The sequence below is a fragment of the Bombus pascuorum genome, chromosome 4 (assembly GCF_905332965.1).
Source record: "Bombus pascuorum chromosome 4, iyBomPasc1.1, whole genome shotgun sequence".
Taxonomy (NCBI): Eukaryota; Metazoa; Arthropoda; class Insecta; order Hymenoptera; family Apidae; genus Bombus; species Bombus pascuorum.
The window spans coordinates 17,329,007-17,354,649 of record NC_083491.1 but is presented as its reverse complement, the minus strand read 5'-3'; the positions used below and the strand labels follow the sequence as shown (position 1 = coordinate 17,354,649).

At 34.0% G+C, this 25,643-nt stretch overlaps 1 protein-coding gene across 10 annotated transcripts; it reads right to left on the bottom strand.

The window, feature by feature from the left end:
- Nucleotides 1-15: 15 nt before the first annotated feature.
- Nucleotides 16-23,977, bottom strand: LOC132906339 (NGFI-A-binding protein homolog). 10 transcript variants are annotated; one of them, XM_060958451.1, is made up of 11 exons: nucleotides 22,949-23,973; nucleotides 8,486-8,587; nucleotides 8,210-8,347; nucleotides 7,663-7,973; nucleotides 7,056-7,268; nucleotides 6,739-6,989; nucleotides 3,881-3,983; nucleotides 1,136-1,206; nucleotides 870-981; nucleotides 746-789; nucleotides 16-614 (listed from the first exon to the last, which is right to left on the bottom strand). In XM_060958451.1, exons 1-11 carry the CDS (start codon nucleotides 23,259-23,261, stop codon nucleotides 611-613), a joined length of 1,662 nt encoding a protein of 553 aa, XP_060814434.1. In that variant the 5' UTR covers nucleotides 23,262-23,973; the 3' UTR covers nucleotides 16-610. The 10 variants fall into 10 exon arrangements, 7 of the variants coding, with proteins under 7 accessions (XP_060814434.1, XP_060814432.1, XP_060814430.1 ...); XM_060958449.1 differs by having other exon boundaries at nucleotides 746-802; nucleotides 1,136-1,203; nucleotides 22,949-23,964; XM_060958447.1 differs by having other exon boundaries at nucleotides 746-802; nucleotides 22,949-23,963.
- Nucleotides 23,978-25,643: the final 1,666 nt, after the last annotated feature.

The following is a 25,643-nucleotide window of genomic DNA, read 5'->3' as shown; positions in this document are numbered from 1 at the left end:
AATAATATAAAGTAATTACTTTCATACGTATTTATTAACTTACATAAATCATATGATAATGTATAGATTGCTTTAAAAATACAATACATTGAATAAAAAAGGTTCATTGTATATTTACAAATTTTAATGTTATACAATACGCAATTATATTTCAGTCAGCACACGCTTTTGATTTAAAGAAATTAATAGTATATACAACATCTAAAAGTGTTTTTGTAGCTTAAAATAAGTACGAAGAATTTATTAAAATCAAATAATGACCAGCGCCGTATTTTTTAACATACTTTTGTTGGTTTTATGAAACCCATTGTATTATCTGTTAATTCTGATTTTAAAATAGTTTTTAATGCAAAACTTTTACTTGTGTAGCAACAACCAACATAAAAATTATGTTATAGGAAATAACACGACAGTGGTCAAGTACATATAATAATACTAATTCTAATACAGGCTGAAAAATGTTTCTAAGAATGAGACAACTATGATAATACAATTTTTTAACAATATCACAGCGTTGGTTTTTCGTCTGTTGGTTCTTCTTTTATAGGATGATTACATTCCATTAATGCAGGATTTGCCACAGCAATTATATTATCTCCCCGTGAAGCTATTACCTATATTTGATCAAATTGAAAGCCAAATTAGCATTTACTAATTATTATTTATTTAACTTGATATCATTATATATATGTTTCTTCAGAAATTAGTAAAAAATACATATATCAATTTAAATAAAATTTACTACCTTAAGATTGAAATCACTTTCCTTATCTGTATTATCTGCTTCAACTTCATTAGTGTCCTGTAAATAGGACCATTTGTCAACTTGAAATAATTAGTACACATACATTCGCAATTCATTTGCTTACGTGTATCGATGAAGACTCTTCATTTGAAAATGAAAGTTGACTGTCAGAGTCGCTAATCTCCTCGATACTCGCACTGAACATACCATTGTTATTCTTCTTCCTCCAAACTGGACTAAAACAATGCAAATGTCTGAACATCAATATATACTTGCAAAATTAATTTCTTTGAAATTATAAGTCAATAAAATATATATGTGATATTCAAGATTGCAATCTATATAAAATATTTTAATAAGTGCATTATCTACTGAGCTCAAAGTAATCACCTTGAAGATCTGTGTCTTCTAATTGTTGAGTTACCTATATCCATTTCAGGGCAACGTAGATCCAACTCCTCCTAGAACATTGAACTGCTACAGACAATAGAAGTGACAAATATAGCGTAGGAAATGAAAGCCAGAAAAAAGCTAATTATTATTATTACTATAATTAATAACAATTACTCGATATACAGTAGCGGACAAAAGTTTAAGACGAAATGGAAGAAATAAATAATTGATTTACTTTCCATAAAAAATATAAATACGGTGTTCTACTTTTGGTATTAACTAATTGTACATTTGTTTGTACACTTAGAAAAAAAATTTCATTTTGATATTTTGCTCAATAGCTAAGTTATAAAAAAGGAACGAAATCTGTATAATATTTCGTCGGTCAAAAGTTTAAGACTATACAAAAAATATTAATTTTTGGTTAAAAAATATACACAATTTTTGTTTAAATTCAATATTTTGTTCAATATCCGTTATTTCTTATCCCTTCGGTACATCTTCTTGGCATAGAATCTATTAATTTTTTATATTAATCTACCGTAATATTATTCCAGGCTGTTTCAATCGTAGAGTAAAGTTCATTTAAATTTTTCGGTTTATAACCTTGTACTGTCTTTTTTATGATGCTTCACAAATTCTCGATTGGGTTAATGTCTGGTGATTGCGACGGCCACGGCAGCACGGTGATATTTTCTTCTTGAAAAAACTGTTTCACAACCCGAGCCGTGTGCTTCGGATCATTATCATTTTGAAAAATAAAATCATCACTCATATTGTTGCGTGCAAAAGGTAACATTGTGTTCTTGAGTATGTCCTTGTATTGAAAACGGTCCATAATTCCATTGATACGACATATCGGACCAGGGCCGCTTCGAGAAAAACACGCCCACACCATAACGTTGCCACCACCATGTTTAAGAGTTTTTAAAACGCACTGTGTTTTCAAACTTTCGCCAATTCGACGTCTAACGTACCGTATCCCGTCAGAACAGACGCGATTGAATTTCGATTCGTCAGAAAACAATACCTTTTGCCAATCTTCACTTGTCCAATGCTTATGAGCTTTAGCAAATGCAAGTCGTCTTTTTCGATTCCTAGAACTCAGCAGTGGTTTCTTTTGGGGTTTTCGTCCTCTTAAGTTAAAGTCTTCTAATCTTCTCCTAACAGTTCTAGCACTAATTTGTGTATCGTTTTCATAGTTTATCTCCGCAGCAATATTATTTGCACTACGAAAACGATCCTTTTCGCTCAATCGATGAATCCGGCGATCCATTTTCGGTGTTGTTTTCCGTGGTCTTCCGTTTTTCGGTTGATCGCAATACATGCCTGTCTTTAAAAATTTATACCAAGCTTGTTTACAAGCTGTTTCTGACCTGTTCACTATATTTGCTATTTCGGTGAAGGTTTTACTTTGCTTTCGCAGCCTTACGATTTGTTCCCTTTCGTTTTCAAGTAAATTCTTTGATTTACCCATAGTCTGTTCCTACCTAAATGAATTTTAAGCAATAAAAGGTACACTAAACAATGATTTTGACATTCCAGAATCAAAATGTTCAAAAACTGTACTCGTACTCACGTTTTACACAGATCGTCTTAAACTAATGTCCACTGTTTCCAAGTGCTAGGCGGTAACTAACTGTTGTAACTCCTACATTGTTTGTATTTAACAACTGACTGTCTGAGGTTACGAAGGTCAAACATACAGCTACGTTATTCCAAAGAGACAAACCGAATAGAAGAACAATATGCGTATAAGATGTTTGTAATCCGGTTTACAAATCATCGTCTTAAACTTTTGTCCGCTACTGTAACTAATATTATATATATATATAACAGGCATACACAACTCGTAAGGACACCAGGAGCAAAGCATAGAGTCCTAACAAGTGTGGAAGAAAACATTGTATGAATTAATTGTGATTTAGATAGTAATTTAATTTTTAATATGTTAAGCCATAAATTAAAAAAGTTCTTATTAAAAAAAAGCACCTTCTACTTAAGGAAAAACAGTTTCTGAGAAGAATTTTTTTATATGTATGTACATTTATAAAATATTTAACGTTTTTTAAATACTTGTTACTTAACAAATAATAAGTATACAAACATTTAGTACAAAAGCCATGCATGTTATGCAAAAGCTATACTTGACCTTTTCTGCTTGTGCTTCGCGCGTATATCAACGTAGTGGTAGTTTACGTGTTGCAATTGTTTACGTGCTGGGTGCATAGTTAGTTGTTAGCGCTCATGCGAGTGCAGCAGCTCATTAATATGCCAACGATTCCAGATCAGATCATAACTATGGAATTCCATCAATGATTTTGTAACGTTTTTTTTTAGGCTATATATATGATATTTTGTAATATTTAAAAAAATCGTCGATTTTATTTTTGTATAATCATTACTTAGTAATTTCTTTAATTACTGATCATAAAAATAATAAATTGATTCAACTTGTCTAATAATTACTATTATGTACGTTACCAAGGAAATTTTTTCATAATTTTTCTTATATTAAGTTGATTAAATTTTTTAATAAAACGTTTGTTTTAGTGTAACTTTACATATAATGAAAATTTTTTGGTATTTAATTTTTATGATTATACCATATAATTGATGTATCATATAAGATATGTCGTATTCAATTTATATTAGAATCCGTAACTTTGTTCCAAGTTTATAATGATTCTGAACTGGAATCTGTATGTACATGGCTTATTATTATGGTCGAGGTGAGCTAACCTGCGTCGCATCTTCATTCTCACCCTCAAGCTCGAGCTTTTGTCGTTTTGTACGGTCAAGTTCGTTTTCTTCGCCATTTTCACGTGGCCTTGACACGGATAAGCTAAAGCATTTTAATTATGAATATCATACTTTAATTGGCTTAAAAACTACATGTAGATTTGGTTAACCTTTTATAACACTGTGTAACTTAAAAGTCATCCTTATATATATACAGGGTGTTCTGCTACTGTTTCTATATAACTTAAGGAGACGAAAATCAAGAATAAAAATATTGCGTTTTCGGTTTTATTTTTTAGCTATTGATAATAAAAAGTCGGTCAGAATATCCCTGCACGTGAGCAAACTTCCTTACACGAACGAAAGGAGGTCAGCGGGAGGACCTAAGCAGCGGGGCACACAGAGATCCTCAATTCGATCGACACATGAGCTGCAGCTCACCTCGTATGAGTCGTAGAGAAGAAAGCTGTGGTATTCGGAGACGTAAACAACCCCGCACGATGCTTCGCAAAAGAAGTGATAGTTTGAACATTCAACCTGTTTACTCGTGGAAATCCATAAGAACATATCGAAAACCGCACTATGAAATTTCCGAATGGAGAGTATTGTTTCCTCTAATTCTTTACTTCCGCGAGTGTCCACAGGAAAATCACACACGCACCGCGATTGTCTCAGCTGCGAGTGTTCACAAAAAATACAACAAATTACAACAGATGTCCGATATGTCCCCTGTTTTCTTGTAAACAAATCCTGACTCTTCTCTAAATTTTGCTGTATTGTGTTTTCATGTGCCTCAGTAGTAAAAGTCGAGAGGATTTAAATCTGGTGACCGAGCAGGCCAAAACACAGTTCTTCTTCGACCGATTTACCATCCTGTTTCCAAAACAACTGGTCAAGTGCTCTTGCAGTACACGCAGTACGCGCACTGCATATACAATATACTCAAGTAAGACTCTAACTTAATGTTTTCAACTAAAAGTTCCCCATCGACTGTCAGAATGATTTTGTTCTTCCAAAACCGTTCTAGTTTCTTGCTTCAAAATAGCTAAAACATGGCAATGTAGTGATAGAGAGTTCATTCAGAAAGAATAATTTACGATACTCATTACCAATGCTTTCATTTTCTTTATATAACTCGGAATTATTCAGGAACAGTTATGATATTTAAGAAGTTCTTTTTGAAAGCAAGGGTACGATATTGAGGAAGCGAAGAGGCTGTACATCAAATGTGTTTAAAAAAACCTATTTTACACAATCTTCAAACTTTATATAGCTAGAGATTTATTAGATATGCTCATTGGAAAAGTGGACTTTCTGTTTATCAGATGGGTTTCGGAAATATCTCAATTATTCAAGCTTTATTGTCTTCAGTTTTTATGATCGTAATGTGTTTTAAACGTGGAAAGAAAAAATTAGAAGAATACTCTAAGAAAACTCTAGTACAGAAAAGAAGCATAACTATCGCATTTTTTATTTATTTTGAAGCAAACATTGTGACTATATTCGTGGAATAATATAAAATATTAATTTGATATTTTGTAGGAAGTATTGAAAAATCGACTATAAGTTTTTCGGTAAATATTCACTTTTCATCACAAAATGTCAAAATAATATTTGAAAGTGTTGTATGCAGGGTACATAGAATGTATACATTTATAGAACTTTCGCATATATACTTTTGCTACGTTGCGGTGGACGGGAATAATGCAGAAGTGCGACGTTTATACTTCGAAAAATATCCCAACAGGACTATACTCAGCGCACAGACATTTTGCAATATAGCTCAGCGTCTGTGGGATTAAAACCTGTCCTATCTGGCATACGAATTCAGTACGACGACGCGGATCTGGGAGATAGAACACTGCACCGTATTCAACAAAATCCCAATTTGAGTACGAGGATTATTACTGCTGAAAAAGGTGTCAGCAACAACACCGTATGGTCAGTATTGAAGGAAGAAAATCTACACCTGTATAGCATCTAGAAAGTTCAACAGTTAAGAATGGATCAATAGGAAAGTCCAACGCGATTCCAATTTCCCCGCCAGAATATTATTTACTGACGAGGCAACGTTTAACAAATGCGCAATTACAAATATGCGTAACGAACATTTCTGGTCATAGGACAATCGCGGTGCGTGTGTGATTTTGCTGTAGACATTCGCAAAGGCAAAGGATTAGAGGAAACATTAATCCTCTCTACTCGGAAATTTTATAGGGTGGCTTTTGATATGCTCTTAAGGATTTCCACGAGTAAGCAAGTTTAATGTTTAATTTACCATTTCTTTTGTGAAACGTCGCGCGGGGTTGTTTACGTCTCCGAATATCATGGTTTTTTTTTCTACAACTTATATGAGATAAACTGTCGCTCATATGTCGACTGAATTGAGGATCACTGTGCGCCCCGCTGCTTAGATTGACCTCCTTTCGTTCATGTAAGAAAGTTTGCTCGCGTGCAGGGATATTTTGTCTGATTTTTGATTGTCAATACCTAAAAATTAAAACAGAAAACGCAATTTTTGTATTCTTGCTTTTCGTCTGATTTCGGCGTTAAGAATCACTCCTTAAATTATATAGAAACAGTAGTCGAACACTCTGTATATTTATACCTTTTAAATTAATATAGAAAGGATCTGTAACTAGAATTCTGATTTTAGGAAGACAAACCTTATACATATGTGTATATTCGAAGAAATTAACAAAAAAAGGACGATCATTTTCTAAGAAAATTCACGATACTTATAGTCCTATTACCTATTGCCTCTTGTAATTCTATTACCTACATTAATCTTCAATATTTTCATTCTAAATACTTGTAATAGAGTTAGTAATATTTTTATAGAAACTAAAGATACTTACTAATGATTTTTTGAATAATGATACCCAGAATCTCTCACAACGCGTCGGGCCAAAGGAAAAAGTTCATCTCTTCTAGTAAGAAGGGCAGGTACGAACCTGCAAATTTGTGCAGCAGCCTCATTTACTGACACTTCGTGCAATGTCAATGGTTTCTCCGGTTTCCTCTTACAGTCAAACCTTCCATAAATTGCTGCATATTTCCGAATTTCTTCCATTCTACGTGGATCACTATCAGGCATAGCCATTACCATCTACAAATAATACGATTACATCAAATTTATGGATCATTTTAAGCATGTATAAAAAGTGATATTTACTTCTAAATTTTTGCAAATTTTTTTCTTAACATTATGAGGTTTTGGATCAACGGGTCGAATAGTAGCGGCAAGTCTTTCAGCTGCCTCTGCAAGTCTTTGTATTTGAGATTGCAAAAGGGTTGGAGTAGGTTGCGTTGGACTCGCAGGTGCACCACCACCGCCACTAGGACTTGGTGTTGTACCACTACCACAGGATGACTCACATGTTCCTACCTGAAAGTAATGGTATTTCTCCAATAACTCATTTACACAGGATGCTTAGTTATTAAAACTAACTACGAAGTTATTAAAACATTATTGACCAATCAAGTATGGAGAAATATGTATGTCTTTTGTCTGAAAAATGTACTATAATTAGTTTTGTTGTGTCTTATAATGATAAAGTTTTCAATATACAGATTTCAAACGCCCAGAGAAGACTAAATCCGATCCAATTCACTATACATTGATAAAAATGTTTATATTTCAGTATTTTATGTATAAATTGAAGCAATCAAATATTTAAATAATTAAATATTAAGGACAACATATATCTTTAATATATGCTGCATCTATTGCTCATAAAATTGGAATAAGAGTAGCAACATTTTTTTTACTAGAAGTATACCTGTAATATACCAGGACTGTGAGAAGTAGTATAAGGCAGAGGTGTATTGGGACTTGGACTTTGTCGAAATGTCGTTGAGGCCACTGGCGCTGTTACACTTGTAACGGATACAATAGGGCTAGTACTTCTACATGGTAATGGTGTTAGAGATACGTGCGACGAAACATATGGAGTAGGAGTTACTGTTTGCGAAGTCGTTGTGAAACCTTGAAGATTTTGCACTTGCGGCCTAGGACTCACGCAGGGAAATCCTATGCCAGCAGGAGCTTTACACGTAGCCGTTGTCGGTACAACTGGTGTTTGGAAAAGTGCTATAACAGAATTTTGGTAACTCGATTAATTATTAAACTTTCCGATTTACCGTAACATTAATAATATCTATGTTTTGCAGGATGTAATATATTTTTATTTTTATGGTTTCTTTTTATACATATGTCTTATTTTTGTAATTTTATCATTTTCAAATATTTTGTATAATTGTTTGATAAAATGATTTAGTCAAATGTACGAAAAAATGATTTGATATTAAGATATTAAGGTACTTTACAAGGATTTGTGAGCCATTCCTGAAGAGCTTTTTGGAGTCTTCTGACATGGAGAGGTTTGCTTGCCATACCAACGAGCGCCATAATTTCCAGAAATTCTTCTTCTCCAGCATCGCATAATTGTTGTACGTCGTCACCACCTAGAATAGTTTGTAAGAAATGGTTCGATCTCTTTAATACGAATTATTTTAAAAGGTTTCCACTATTATATGGTATTTTTTAATTCTTTCTTCAAAACGTTAAAAAGAAACTAGATATTTAAAAAAGAATTTCTTTACCCATTTCTAAAAGCGTGTCGTAGTAGCTCAACAGAGACGCACGTTGCATCACCCTGTACAGCTGTAGTTCCGCTTCATTCTGAGGTACGGACGTCTGCACCACTAAATGATTTATGTAAAAATTCATTAAAAGGAAACGTTTGACTTGAGTAAAATTGAGACAATTCTGATTATTTATAATATCGAACAATAAAATTCTAATAAAAATCTAATAAGTCATTAAATCATCTCATCTGTGATTCAAAGTATCTTTAAAATGGCTAAGATTATTAGAATTCATGAATAAAACAAGTTTTAAATTTGGTCATCTAAAAGAACATAGCTTGCACTTGAAATCTTCAATCTCGATAGTTCTATGCTATAGTTGAATCAATAATTTTTCATTCTTTCCTATCGCCGATGATCCATACAAGCCTTTAATGTTATCATAAATAATAGAAGAAAAACAGTAATATACAACGGAAAGAATATTAAGAATATTCTCTATGAAGTCTACAAATATTTGGCATAATTCATATTCTTGCAATTGGATGCCTGATGATTCGTCGAAAAATAATTTCCCTGTATCTGGATATATTAGAGGGGTGAATTGTTGGTCGACTGATCGATCATTTGGTTGGTGAGTCCGGTTCGGCGAGCTGAGCTCACCTTTGCGGAGGAGAGCTCGCCTCGGACAGTATGCGGCAGACGGTCGAGCCGCCAGGGTGTCCGACTAGTTTCTTGCAAATTTCGAGGAACTGCGAGAAAAAGCGGCGTGCACACACGTACAGCGTATAAATTAATACCGGTACCGCTGGCATGGCATCGGACGCCGCTCTTGAAAGAGGGAAAGGAGGGGAACAGGAGAGAGAAAGAGTGGTGTGTCCCTCCAGAAAGAAAACCTGTGGTCTGGGTGCGACGAAGAGGAAAGGATAGAAATTAAAACAAAGGGAAGAAAGATGAAACGGAAGATGAACCGAGTACGAGAGGTAGAATGAGGAGGAGGAGGAGGAGGAGGAGGAGGAGGAGGAGGAGGAAGAGGAGGAGGAGGGGGAGAGAAAAAGGGAGATATTTAAGGGATGAGAAGAGAGAGGGCAATGGAGAGAGGGAGAAAAAAAAGAGAGCGACAGGAAGCTAGAAGAAGAGAAGAAATGCAGAAGGAGATACGGAGCAATACGGTAGAGCCGGGCCCTGAAAAACCTGGCCGTCAGGTCTTATTACGAACCTAAGGCCCGGTCTCACGCTTATATACACCGACCGAGATACGAGTAAGTCCCTGACAGCAGCAGGGTGACTCGTTCCGCGAGATTTTTCTGACGTTGGCCCCTGCAGCCTCGGCTGAACCCACCAAAGGGATATGTGGATCTTTCTAATGAGGCGCCGATTTCTCACTCCCTCCGCGCACCCTCTTACGTTCTTCGATGTGCTCACTTACAAAACGATCTGCGTAACGTGCGCTGGTAGTAAATTATACGGTAAAAGTTCATTTATTTCAATATCGGTATAGATAAATGCATATCTACAATTTAGGGCTACATTTAATTATTCAATTGTCATAGTTCCGATTATGATGCAATATGAGAAATTTTGTTAATTATTATTTCAATTGGTGCAAAAGAATATGTTTCGAGAGTTTACATTGAAATAATGTAAATTTTTTTATTCTTTCTAAAGCTCTGAATTCTTTCTACATATCATTATATTTTCATATATTAGTCGAATAAGGTTTCATAAGGTAATGTAGAAGTTTCAACAGTTTGATATCTTTAACATGTTTAATTAAGATCATTTACTTTCTTTGGAACCTTAATTTTATATAAGAGAAAGAAGTCGGTTGTTAAGGAAACTTGTTTGATTGAGAATCGAGAACGAAACTAGAAGTATAAGCAATATTTACATTTAAATGGTATAAAACTAAAAATTTATCGTTAAAATCTAATTATAGAATTATAAGATATCTCAGGATATAAGACGTCATCGCGCTGTCTGTTTATTATATTTTAATTCAGATTTCCTTTAAGTTTTCATTAACTTTTTCGTCGTTCATGTAATTTTTGCCACTGCTTGCCTTTAGTTTTTAGCATTCCAACGTTCTGCTTGAATCCATATTGTTAAACGTCCACTTACAATCTTCTTTGTAATTAACTTCTTCGACAAGTACAATTATAACAAGATACCGATAACTTTCGTACAAAATAAATGGTCAGACGTGCTTTACAGTTTCGAGTGTTTTATGGTCATTCGTTAATTAAACATGAGCGATTTTTGCAGCTGGGTTCGTTCAAATATTCATGAGTCCCTTGATTACACAGAAATCAAACAATAATGCCCATCAATGAGAGTAATTCATATATGATTTACTGTCCATAAAGTATCGAGAGTTATTCTTTAAAAAATCGAACAAATACAAAAAACCATAAAGCTTCTGATGGTTTCTCTTCGTTCCTTTTCAGCTTCTCTTATTAAGGAGTACCCAGAAAATATAATTATAACTTTAATTTATCGGGGCAAGTTGAATAAAAAAATCAATGATTTAAAAATAAATAATTGGGTCGATATTAATTATCTAGCATTAATTCATAAATTGCTATTTTACCTTCCTATATGTTATCCATTTTTTGGAAAAATAGATAACATTACCTTGAAAGGACAAGTACTGGTCACCCATCCCAAAATTTTTAAAATGTTTACTTGTCTATCCTATTTCACTAATCCTCTTCTATAATACACGAATCCTATTTCGTTATTAATTCGCTAATATATAAAAAAAAAGTAATCTTCTTCTTTGACAGATTTCGATGTCCGTAACTACATTTATCAAAGAATATTTTTTCCACATTGTCATGACGCCTCACAAATCTTCCCATAGCATCGTAACGTAAATCAATATAAGACGAAACAGGTAAAAAATTCAATTTCCTTTGATTTTCGACCCAGGTCATTTTCATTGTAATCAGGCAATGGTATGGTTCCTCTATCTAGGATCCTCTCACCTCGATCAAGTAGAGTAGCTATACCTCTGACCGACAGTCTAGGACTGGCAGTGCATTTACATAACAACTTTTTTGGCACAGGATAATCGTTTTTGTCGGTAGGAACACGTACGCGAGTCGGAGGCAAAGTCGTCACGGCATAGCATCCAATACTGCGCACCAGGGACGCGCTAAGAAAAACCTGATCCTACCGTGGCCTCCTCAGCCTCCCTGGGAACGATGCGTGCTTGTTGTCTCTTCGCCACCACCGACTTTTCTTCTTTATGCCCACTGTTCACCATCGTTTCGTTGCTTTTCAGCCAACAATTCGTGGATCACACTGTGTTGTTCTGCTATCTTTAGGATTCTCTTCGTCGTTTTTTCTTTTTCCGTTCCTTTGTTTTCCTTTTTATTGTTCCTGCTAGTTTATCATTAGAATTCACCTAGGAATCGTAATTAAATTCGATTCACTATTGAAGTGCTTAGAAGTCGAAATATGATGTTAAAGATATTAGAAACATTTAAGAAAAGATTCTCAATAGATTGCGGATATTTATGCAGATTCAAATTTTTACGAACATAGCTAAAGAAAGAGAAGTTATACAAAGATTTTTTTACTTGCTATATAAATATCATATTTTGGATATGTTATATTTGTTTTTATGTTGTCAAATTTCCTATAAGTGCATGAAAACTCGCAGCCTACTTATAAATATACGCGTACTGTCATTATGTCACTTGTTCTGAAGCTATAAACTTTTAGCGAGTTCATATTAATTTGAGATTAAAGAGTTTGTTACTCGTATCAATTTTTTAAAATTAGTTCTCACTTTGATAAATAGATGAACAAATGAATAGATATATAAATCCAGATAGATCAACCTACGCCATCTTAAAACAACTCTCGTTGATTTTCTCTCTTTCTAATCCCTTTGCACAATCGAATCAATAACAAAACCCATTCCTGTATATTGTATATTCAAGAGAGACTAGAAGACAATCTCGAAAGTCTTCATCGATCGGTGTGGCCATTGCAAAAGTGTGTGACGTGGAAAAGAGGAAGAAGCGACAAGATTTCCTCTGGGAGCACCATCAAATGCTTCAAGAAGAATCGATAAATTCTCTAACGTAATGGATAAGGACTCGCAGGAGACAGAGAAACATGATGATACTGAGGAATAGGGAGGGATTAAGAAAATAGCCCTTGGATGGAATATACAGTTTGAGCGAACAGAGGTGAGATTCTTGACGTGCATGCCCCATTATTCTATTATATCGTACATATCGTAAAGCATTGTAACATGATAAAATTGACTTTTAAAAATTAATGTGGAATAACAAAATTGGGATCTGTAAGTGTCAAATGTTATGGAATAATTTTATTATTTGCAAAGTTCTTTATCCTAGAATTCTACAATATCTAAACTAGGTTTTATTATTTATGAAATTCATTATCCTAGCATTCTACCATCTCTACCATCCCTAAACTAGGTTAGATAAAATATTTGATCCTAATATAAATGTGATAAGTGCTTAAATAAATAATATAAATTTGTAAGCTCCATGCGTTGATAGGGTAATATGTAACGTTTTTGATTATTAATATGTCAATAATCTATATCCTTGTCATATGTTATCCCTATAAATCGACTAAAGTTTTTAAATGCTTTCCATTACTTCCCATCATTGATTATTCCTTCTAATTAATTACGATTACAAATGATGCCAATGATCTCACATAACGATGAACTAATCGACAGTTGAGATCTTCCATTTTTTGATCTAAACGCCATCCCAAAAACTTCACTTTTGCTTGGTCGAGCTCTACGCACAAAAGAAGAACGAGGAAGAGAAGCAACGGAAGAAAAAGAAAAAGAAGAAGGGAGAGAAGAAGAGAAACTAGGAGGGGCTAGGCAAAGAAAGAGGTAGAAGCGGGTTAGAAGCAGCCATCAGCAGATGAGGGGGGTGGTCCAGGGTAAAAGACGTTCGGTTGGACGTGGTAAAGAGAAGAGAGACGAGGGTGAGAGCGAACGAGTGCTATAGCTTCTTTGTTCGATAGCTCACGGTGCGGACGCTCTTCCGATGCTACGCAAAAACGAGTCTAGTTTCTTAGAAGCGGCCGTTCTCGCGCGGCACCACACCAATGCCAGTGGAAGAAGCAGTGGCGGCGGCGGCAGCGCGGCGCGGCGGCAGCAGCAGCAGCAGCAGTAGCAGCAGCGGTTAGTATTTCGCTTTTTACTGGCATTGTAATCAAGGAAGGGTTAGGTGGGTTTTTGTCTAGTGCCTCTGCCGCCGCTTGGACAAAACACCGGACAGATGGACTGAGTCGCCGTTTCGATCCCCCTACCTTACCTTTCTGTCCCTTTCTCACTCTTCCCTTCTCACTTTATCTAGTTCGTGCTAAAGCTTTTCCTCCTGTCTCTGTTCTTCTTCTTCTTGTTCTTCTTCTCCATAGTCTCTCCCCTTGGTTTCTTGGTTATCCCTCTTGGCTATCTCTATCTCACCGAACAGCCCCTCTTTTTATCTTTCTAATCTGCTAGTCTTCGTGCACCACCCTTTCTTCATTCTTCCTTCTTCTTCATCTTCGTTGGGGCTATATCTGCCAGTTTTACCTTACCGTTTTCGTTCCCTACAGTTGCCCTTCTCAGCTCCTCCCCCCGATACATACGAGCACCAGGCATCGAGCTTCTCTTCTAGGATACTATTTTACTTATCCCCACTTTTTGCCTACCCTCTCCTACAGCCGACCAATGGTTAACTCCCCTTCGACGAGCAGGAAGGAAAAAACTAATTTGCTGGTCAACGATCAGGCAACCAGAGAGAGGGAGATGATGCCAGGGGAAAGGACATATAGAATATAGAAGACCTTTTAACGAGGGAAACGAACGATTTCTTCGGCTTACGTGTTTGTTTGGTTGTTAAGTTACGTATGGATTTTTTATTTTTGACACTGTCTTAGTTTTTAATTGAAAGAGTTCTTGTGACCGTAGATTGGGCTAATACATTAGTTATAAAAATATTCATCTCTTGTCCAATAATTTAGCGAAATTCTTATGATTATTAGTTACAGTAATAACTAACAATGACTTATCCACCAATTTGAACATATATAATCAACACACTATTCTATATAATTTGTTCAACCCATTCATTAGCAGAAGTTTCGGCCATAGGCATTGAAAGGTCCCTGCGATATTTAAAAATGAGGGGTAGAGCATTGTGTGTGTCAAAGGAGGCAGGATTAGAAAACATATCGTAAATCGGTATTTTCGGGGGTAGCAATACCTCGTTCGAATTGAGTTGATTGGTTGAGTATCGTTTTTAAGCTCGCAGGGTGGGGCCTGAATTCCATCCTTCTTGCAATGGCCAACCTCCGTCGCTTTTCCATCCCCTACTGTTTAAAGCTTCTCTCCCTCCCTTAGGTGCATTTTAAAGTATGGTCGACTGATTTTGTGCCCGCATGCCGCGCCATCGAGAAAAAACTGGCAGTCCGTTAAAATTGCAAAACATCACGACACGTAATCTTTATTTGGTGGCGGCACGAAGCGGGATGAAATCTCCTCGTCGTCGCTGGGAACGGTTAAGCTGTCGAGTACGATATGCTATTTAACGTGTTTCATTGACATTATTAACCCTTCCATGATGCGTTCAAAGTATTTAAATTAATTTGTATACTTTTATACAATTATTATAAAAATATATTATATTAAAGTAAATATATTCGATGTATTCAGTAATACTATAAAACTAGATATATTTGATAATAAAGTTAACTGTTAAATGAAGTTTTAAATATAAATTAACTAATATAACTTAATATAAATTTTTTGTATTATATTGCAGAATCATTTGCAGAATCACTTTATTAAATGTTAGATAAAAAATTGTTAAAATTATTGTAATATCAATGTTTATTATTTGTTTATTATTCATAATATAATAATATTAGTACACGGTAGAATTTAGAAGAAGCTAATATTTCAGAAAAAGTGTATCAAAAGCAAAAATAAACATTCACCAAGGTAGTTTGAATAATGTAAAAAGGAATGAAAGGAAATATGAAAAAAGTGAATTATAAAAACAGCTGTGACGTATGCTCGCATCGTATGCGTTGAAAAAAGCAAAGAAACTCAAAATGAAATATGCAAAAAGTTAAATGATTAATGTAAATTAGTAGAATATGTTTTTAAAGGACTTAGTTTCAACATCATATATTGTTGGAAAGATTTTGGTATTAATAAAAGTAACTACACTCAGCTATTAAGAACATATATATCGATAGCTAATTACAGAACAAAAAAATTTATACGATAAACACGAAATTTATTTTCTTTTCTTGCAACATAGGTAATTAAAGATTCATCCAGTCGAACAACTTTATCGCTCGTAAATGTACCCGATACTTAAAAGACAGTCAATATACTATGTAAATTAGCTAAACTCGATAAATATATTGGTCTAATAAATATACGATTTGTTTTTTAATCTATACATTTATATTCACAATATTCTTAATTTATTCTCATAAGCACTATTGAATCTCTGATATATTTATGATTATTTGAATATATTTAGCGTAGTGGTCATGACTAAAAATTAAAAAGAATACTAAAAGTACATATGCGTGCAAATATTAACTGTTTTTAACATACGTTTGATAGTGAAATGAATAAAATAACAATTGTATCTGACGATTCGAAAAATTCTGGTTTGATGCATTTCTTTGACTTGGCAGAAAGTAACCGGAACGGAAAAGAAGATACTTAATCTAAGTTTCTGTTCGGAGAAACGATGACGCGGCCGCGTAGTATGGTACAAAAATAGACAATCTCAACCAAGAAATAAAATGCAGAAACTCACGGTGAACAAAATGAAAGAGTTCGGAGGTCGACCAAAAAGATCGGCGTCCACGTAGCGAAAACAGATTGGATAAAAAGTCGCGCGACAGGCTTCCACCGAATAAACAGGATAAATCTGGATTCCTTCGCAAATAGCGATGAGTTTAGCGATATACTTGCATGATAATCGTTTTTGCACCATATCCTTCTACCTGGATACAACCCAACTAACTGAATCGACATTGTGAATGCAACTAATCGAACGTTTTAGTAATACATAATAAACAGTATCTATATCTAATTTGTTCTAATTATTGCACGTGGTTAGACAAAATATTCAGAATATTCAAAGCAATTAATTTTAAAAAGATTGACAGAAATCTTTTTTAAACAGGCCGACAAACTTATTATATTATAATCAATAAAAGTATAATTATTCGTAACTATTTATTTAACTTAATAAGTAAAGAAGTATGAATGTTTTTCTGTGAATAAAATAATAGGAGAATAAATGAGTTGTTTAGCAAGCGTTTTTAAAAGATGGGAAAGATATACTTAAAAGAATCAAATGGAAATCTGTTTAGAAATAGTTGTAATTATGAAAATGCAATATTTGTAGAAACGGATAAAAAATAATTGTGTTTGATTAATGACAAACGATTATCTGTTTCATGTCTCATTAATACTTGTAATATTGTCTGTGAAAATTTTTATGAAAATAAGTAAAATATTTAATTTGGACTAACCAAATTTTTTGGGTAATAATTAAATATTTCAAATCAATGAATATTGTTAATATTTTCTAATATTACAATATCAATATATCATTAAAAGACCAATCTGCAGGTAGATGAAACGATGAAATTAATCTTTAATGCAAATATAAAAGAATGTAAATATTAAAAAATAATGTCAATTTAATTAGAACATTTGCTTTCTATTTATTCAAAGATAATATAAAAAATGTCTAAATCTCGTAAACCTTGGAAGAAACGTTCCCACGGGCATCCTGTGAATATAGAATTTTTTTAGTAAGTTTTTTCTTAGGCCCAGTAAAGACGAAGCAAAGGGTTATAAGCAAAACATCAAGGGCTAATTTTTTTTTAAATGAGAGCGTTCGCCACTTTCTGGTCACATGCATACAACCTTCGCACGCAACATTTCAACTTCTGGTCTTTCTTCTACCTCACATTTACATTACTTTATCACTAGACAATGTAATCTTATCAATAAGAAATTAGGATATCATAGAGATTGTATTGTAATGAAAAATTGTGAGTTAGATAACTTTATTAAGTCGCGTTATCTTTGAGTATGCTGAATTGAAATCATATCAAATGTTTGAATTAAAATTATGTTTATATTATCTCAGACTAGATCAAGTAAAAGAATTACTGCATTCTTTCGATATATATTCCATTGTCGTGACTTTTCTAAAATAAGTGGTAAAACATATTATGTCGTATTTCTATAAAGTAAATCAACTCAAGCAGTCAAATAATTTGTTCTAACAATCATAAAAAGTCGTACACATACGAAAAGATGTAATAATAACAACAATAACAATGTTACTTCTGTCGCTAAAAAAAAACCAACCAAAAAAGTAGAAAAAAAGCAACTTTACGGTTTTCCCGTGTTCATCCAACTTCAACAACATTCCAGCCACAACGTAACACGTCGTCCAACAAAAAGAAAGACGAGCAAACGAACCAAGTGTACGCGTTCGTATACATGTATGTACGTTTCCCGCTACCCAGCCGCTCTTCTTCTCCCTTGGATCGCAAGGTTGAAGACTGATAAAAAGCCAGCAGAAAAACTTCTCTATCATAGGGTTGGTGGGGGGGTACCAACGGGGCTGAGGGTGGAGGGAAAAGTGGTGGAAGCAAAAACAGCCTGAGAAAAGAAGAGATCAGATAGAACGTCGAGGAACCCACGGGAAAGAAAGAGGGAGCACACGGTTCCAATGGAAGAGAGGAGGAAGAGACAAAGAATTCTTTCCGAGCTATTTGTTTTTTTTCGTTCGTTTTCTGCCTCGTTCTTCTGGGTCAGGCTTCTTCCGAGTTTTTTTTTATACCGTCGGACTGATGGAAAGGGTGACGATATGCATATGTTTGAGGCGGAGGGCTGGACCAGTGAGTCCGGTTGTATCACTCGGGAGGATCAACGTATATTTATATATATTTTATTCTAGTTAGGTTCTTCATGGGAGTGTTAGATCGACAGGTAAGGCAAGGGCGCGACTGCGCATCGCTTTTCGGGATTAAATCTTTTAGAACAAGAAGGGAGAAAAAAACGAAAGAGTATGGGGATAGGAGTATGAGAGAAAATAAGAGGGATTTAAGCGTACCCCTCACGGTGGTAGACTGAAGAATTTCTTGCCTGTTAATTTATTCGCGAACGAGATAAAGGTCGGGTGGATTCCTTCCTTGTGGGAATATTCTGAATATGTACTTCGTTCTTATGAAGGACCGAATGGCTTATGAGTTTCGATAGACAAACCGTTTTCTAAACGATTGATTGTCTTTGAATAGAAAGAAATATTTCTTAATCCTTGACTGCTATGGTGAAATGAAAATAACTTTCTAACAAGGCTTTGAGGTATAATCGAATGTAAAACGTAAATGTGAATCTTTCTAGAGAAAAATTGAGACTCAGTCTAATTAAAAATTACCGAGCGTGTCGCACTTGAATACCATCTGTAAAACATCTTAAGTATTTCAAAATCCCACATTAACATTTAAGAATTAAGTTCGACTTGAAAACGGAAATTTTTGTACGCTATATAACTAGATATGATACTAATTTCATCAATTGTTCAACTAAATATGTCAATGACTGTATTATAGAAATAGTGAATTACAATATGGAAACTGATTAATGTATCGTTAAAGAAAAAAGGTTTCATATATTTTACATCATACTCGGTATAATAGGAATTCGTTTCTAGCATTTTAAATGTCCGATCAATATAAATATTAGCAACGTATACGCAGCTGCTTATTCTAACGAGCTCTTTCATTCCGTTTGTGTACTCTGCACGCCTTCTGAACGAGTTTTCTGTGCATACCTCTGTTCCCGACGTTAAAGAGATGCCTGAATGTAATCTGAATACGATCAAGAAATTGTGCGATTCGTGGGTGGATGCACTCGAATGCGGGTTAATTCGACAAACCGGAACGAGAACTAGAGCGATTTGTGAAGATACGGTGATATGAAAGAACATAACCCTTTTTTTTGTGCAATCCTTTGAAAATGAACATTGTGTTGGTAAAAATTTAAACAAGAAAGGTAATAAAAAATTAGAAGATAGAATTGAAAGTGTCATTTTAATTATTCTTATTTATAGCGAATTTTAATCTTTTAATTTTCTAACACAAATTTGAAATTTAATATTTTAATACGAAATGAAGGTAAGGCTTTTCATCTTCGATTATGAATATTATGAATATTATAAAAATAATATTATTACCCCAAAAATAAAATTACTTAATCGATCTTAATTTTTCAATCATCGATTAATATTTATATCTGTTTGCTTAAATAAGGAACAATTAGGTGCAATTAAAACATCGAAGATTTCTTTTACAACCGATATCAGATATTATTAAATTTCATTTTCGCAATTGTTAATTGAAGGACACCATATATGCACGATATGGTATCAAAGGGATAAAATTAAATATGTTTTGTTTATGATACAAAGAAAGGATATAATCGTAAAATAAGAGAACAGGCAGGTTTGGGAATGCGAGCCATGGCTGCTATCGTAAAGACGTTTAATTTGAAAAAAAATTCTTGGCTCGATAAGTTCTAAGTAAGCGCGGGAATCCGGCAAACTTGCCGCAAAAAGTTGAAGATTTTTTGTTAAGTTGCATAGCGACAGAGCAGTGAGCAAGTGGCTGTTTTTACACGCGTTTCGGCCTCAAATTTATAGCGCGCCAAATTATCCCGGTGTTTCGAATAGGCCGCGACAGGCATGCTAATTCTAAGCAAACGGTCATTCAGTTCGTTTGAAATTAAAACACGAAAACGTAGCGTCCCGTTCCTCCCATTACTTCGATAGGACAGAAAACTAAATAATAAAAAATATAGAAATAAAAAATAACTTAGGTTAAATCTAAAAACAAAAGACAGACTTAGCCTTTTTATTTCTCGAGAATTATAAGTCGTTCGTACGACGAAAAAAGGTAAGTATGTATGTACTGTGGGACCTCCAGTATGCGAAGATTTACTGTTTAAATGTTCTATTACTATTATGCAGACAATGCGTATTTCTCTCCTCCAATAGTGCTTTATTATCGAAATAAATGTGGACATGTTGTACATCAATAGCAAAAATTCACAAAATTAATTAATAAAATAGTTAAAATTTATAAAAGTTGTCTCATTAAAAAATTTAAACAATAAAAAATTCATATTACTATTACTATTACATTTACTATTGTAACAAAAACCTAACTATATATTATAGTATAGTATAATAAAACAGTTAAATGTTCTTTTCTTGTCCAAAAATCTTTATGCCTTTCGATCACTGCTTTAGCTAATTTTGATTTTTTACTCTTTGTGAGAATAACAAATTTTCTAGAATTAAAGACACATAAATAATTAAAAAAATATTACATTTACATTATACCTTACTCTTTGCAACTGTTCATGCATTATTCTTTTTAAAATATCAGATAGTAATTATGAGGGAATACAAATGTTTAGTAGAATATTACACACATTATTATATATATCGAATAACAATCCGAAGTGTTCGAAGATCTCTCAATGATGAAAATTAAAACTTCCTCATACAAACAATCATATCTTTCCATTAACTGAAATACTAGAAATTCTTCAAAATACAAGCATCGCAGAAACAAATAGAGACCAATTCTTTCTTCTCTAATTTCATATTTAGGAATTACTAAGCAATTTCTAATGCGTAAGACTGATTCGATTCGCATAATAATTCTCTTCGATGTTTCGACACGAGGCAAGATAAGGGAGGGAAAAAATGGAGCAAAAGAAGCAGAAATTGAGAAAAAGGCAGAGGAAGGTAAGAAAAAGAGGAAGAGAAAGGGAGTGGAAAAAGAAGGAGCAGCCATTTGCAGCCGGTGGACCAACTGCCGTCTTCGAGAGATATCCTCTCTCGCAATTTCAACTTTCGGAGAAACGTCAGGCAAAACCGCGAAACCAGCGCTTTTTTACCATTTAGTCTGCAATGGTCAACTCAGCGCTCGCGATCGCCTTCTATACTGTTATATCCTCCTCCGTTGGCTGTTTCGTCTTGTAAGAAACTGACAAAAACCGTTCTCGCAATAGTTGCTCACCGATGGCGGAAGAAAAAGCGTCTTTTTGCACGGCGCGACGCTTTTTGTCCGTTTCCTGAGTCATGCCTCTTCCTACCCAGAGTAGACAAAGCACATACACTATGCGCGTAACTGTGTATCTTTGCGCTCTGTATACGTGTATCTCACAGATCGTAAAAATGGAACTTTTTCAGCGAGGAAATTGAGATATATAATATCAGGTTAGGCAAGGGATAAATAATTGTAACGATCGAGATACTGTTGGGTTATTACGGCGATAGATGTTCGTTTTTGTAATATCCGTAATTATAATTAATAATAATCATATTTTGTGGTGAGTTGCAGTAGATTGTACAAAATTAATTTCTAAGATAATTTAGAGATTTTGCAATATGAATGATGAGGTTTGCTGTTGGTATGTATTAGGGAAGTTAATTATAATGACTTGAGGGATACTAATGTAAGTACTTACATGTATAATATTTTTATCAGAGAAATAAGAAATAATTATCCTTTTTTATCAATAATTATTAATTAATAAATGCCTTTGAAAAATTCATTACTTCAAGAGTAACAAGTTTTTTTTTAAAGAAATAAGTAAACGGCAAAAAGAAATAAAAATTGAAACAGATAAAAATGCATGAATACTATGAATATTTTTTTATTAAATGACGAAAAAATCAAATTTACATGAATTATAAAGATTCAAAGGTGCAATGATTTATCGGCCACTTATTTAACAATAATATATTAACGCGTTATGTTTGAATAAATTAATGCAATTTGCTTTGATAAAGCAGTAAGAGCCAATTTTTAAAAAATCTTTGTTTTGGTATTTAAAGAAACATTAAGATTATGTTTAAAAATTTGCTACTTATAATTAATATTTACGAAGCAATCATTCAGGCATGTCAAGATATTAATACCAAACACTATAATACTGTAAGAATACTATGACAGTGATTAGACTGATTGTGTATTAATATAAATAAAATAGTATTTATGAAATATGTCGGAACTCGAATTTAAAAAATGGTTAAATTATGACATAAATTACAGAGAAAGTACGGCATTAGAAGTTAACTGAAACCGATGCGATCATTTTCTTAATCATCAATTTTGTCCAAACATGTTACGAACAAGAATTTAAATTTACTACCATTTTTCTGCTTTAGAAGGAAAACAAGATAACCTTACAGAAAAACAATTAAGAATGAACATTAACTTCTGTCAATATTTGCATAAAAACCTAAGCACATACCAACAAATGTATTTAAGTACATAAGCATGTAATATCATAATCTCTGAAAAACTACGAAACATTTGACATTTAAACACATACAAACCATAACTTTAATATAACTAGAAACTTACGCGTGCCGTTGATGTTTCTGCTGAGTATCTTGGGCACAGCAGCGGTGACACCGGAAACGGATGGAACAGTAGGGACAGTAGGGATAGTGGACAGCACGGCAGAAGGCTGCTGATGCTTAGTTGGCGGGCTCGCCACCACAACCACGGGATTCTGTATGGTGCAAGTGGCTGAAGTCAGAGCACCAGAACCACCGACACCAGGAACCGTGTTGGTCGGCGCCGATGCCACTGGAGAAGATGTACCAATACCGCAGCTTGTTGTTACCGCCGCTGTCGTCTCCTCCGGCGTAGGTCCAAGCACACGATTCTCCATTTTCAATTGTTAACTCCACTTTCCGTTCTTTCCTCCCCAAGAGGATCGCACCGAGGCGTTACCTCCCACGATACTCACTCACTGCACTCGAGCAACAATGTTTAACGCATTCGAAAGTATCAAAAGATGTATACATTTATGTTATCATTACATCTCCAGCACGAGGAACACGTCATAAGACAATGTTAGTGAGAATTGCTCGAACAAGTTGAATGATTATATTTTAACATTATCGACTGATAAGTCGGTGAAAGTGTAATAGAACGATTAAATAAAATAGCGAGTACACCGAATGATTAAGATAACGAAGATACCAGTAAAAGTGCAAAGAAAGATTAACAACTAAATATGAAGAACATTTTTAATATCTAAAAAGTAAAAAGAAAGAAAAAGAAGAATATATGTTGTACTCTTATAAGCATCGATGGAATTGGTGGCACTTGGAACGCGTGTTAGTGTAATCGTGCAAATCAGTCTAATACAGTAACTTTCTATGGAACAGTTATTTGTTAGATATTCATCTCCTTCAGAAGCACCGATAGTCTTTCTTTAATGCAATTGTGTAAACTTATCGAATACGTGTGTGTATGTGTTCTTAAATTAGTATTATTGTTAACCGAGAGAAACAAATAAAATAAAAGAGATCGTGCTAACACTTCGAAAAGCAGCAGCGAGACACTTAGAACGATGACGCAGTGCACATTGCCGGCCATCGAGTGATTCCACTACGTGTCTGTGCTATGCCCCCTCTACTCAACTACACAACGTGCAATATTACCCCCACCACTACCATATTCACGTGCGGTTATCCCTTCCTTCAACGATTCCCCCACCATCTTGAGACAATGAGAAACGATGGACACTACTGCGTTAACCAGAGTACGTAAATCTCGAATTCTTCCGCTTCCCAATTCCCACATTAAGGTAAATAATAAATATACTTGTCTTTTTGAGCGTCCGATTTATATTTCACTTAAATTTAATGTTCTGTTTCGTTCAATGAATTGCAGGCTATCGAATGTGACAAGTAGAGTTAAGAGTTCGTAAAAGTATTAAAGTTGCGAATGATTATAAGAATAACACGCGAAATATTGGTTCTCGCGCATTTGAAATGTATATTATTTCTTTCATTTGAGGTTAAAATATTATATTGACTTGTTTAAGTAACTAATGCTATTGCTGAGAGTAATTATAAAGAAAGTTGTCAGATAACAATTTAATAAGATATATCAACAGGTAAAGTGTCGAAAATTTGGCATTTCATAATATTTTAAACTGTTGAATTACTTCTTTTTTATAACAATCAGCGTTAGAACTTAAAAACAACAAATACTCTCAACTTTTAATAAATCTATACCTACGGTGTATTGTATTGTGTTTTTAAAATAAATACACAACATTCTTCTAAATTAAAATTTGTTGAAAGAACTCATTTTGTTCAACAAAAGCTTAACGCTAATAAAACATGGAATTATTGTCCATTGACTCAGTTTTTATTTCAATATTTACTATTACAATCTAATTAATCTACTACTTACGCGAATTTTCATAGATTTTTCTTAAATTCCCAGGACGTTGGATGAATAATATTCGTGATAGTTTAAAAAATCATCCAACGATGGAATGTCGTAACATCCTTCACCCACCCCATCAGCTAGTTTTATCATTTTCTCTACATAGGTAACTACATGCTATCTGTATATGTAGAACATATATGCCCCTCCTTAGACTATGATGCTGATGCAAAAAATGTCTCCCTACCATCCCTACTATCTTCACTGTCCTGGTAAACGAGTGGTGGTAAAAGAGACAGAAAGAAGATGCGTTGTAAAAAGCTATCTTACCGCCCCTCGACCTATGCAGCCCCTAGAAGGAACGTACGACCTCTTTACTTCACTATTGGTCCGCACACAGTCAACATTTTTGCAAGTTATCTCTTACAATCCCTCGAATTATCCATAAAATTCGACTAAATTTTTGCTAATTTATTTGACGAGAGAAAAGGGGAAAATTCTGAAGGAATAGTGGTTCCGCGTAGAGGTAAAAATTAATGGATTCATACTTTTTATTACTTTTTCGTTTTGCTTAATTAGTAATGCGAATTTAGAATATAATAGAATAAAATTAACATTTTGTAATTAGTTAGATAATATAACAACAATATACACAAGAAATAATATTAATAAATAAAAATAAGCGATAAAGGATAAAATTAAAAATTGGGAAATGAATTATATTTACAATTAATTTTCTTATTAATATCAGATTTTGATATCATTTTCCTAGATAACTAAAAGTGCTCTACTTTATCACTACTAAAAATAGGAAAAAAATGAAGAAGTAGAAAAAGCATCAAAATATATCAATTACATGTACAATTTA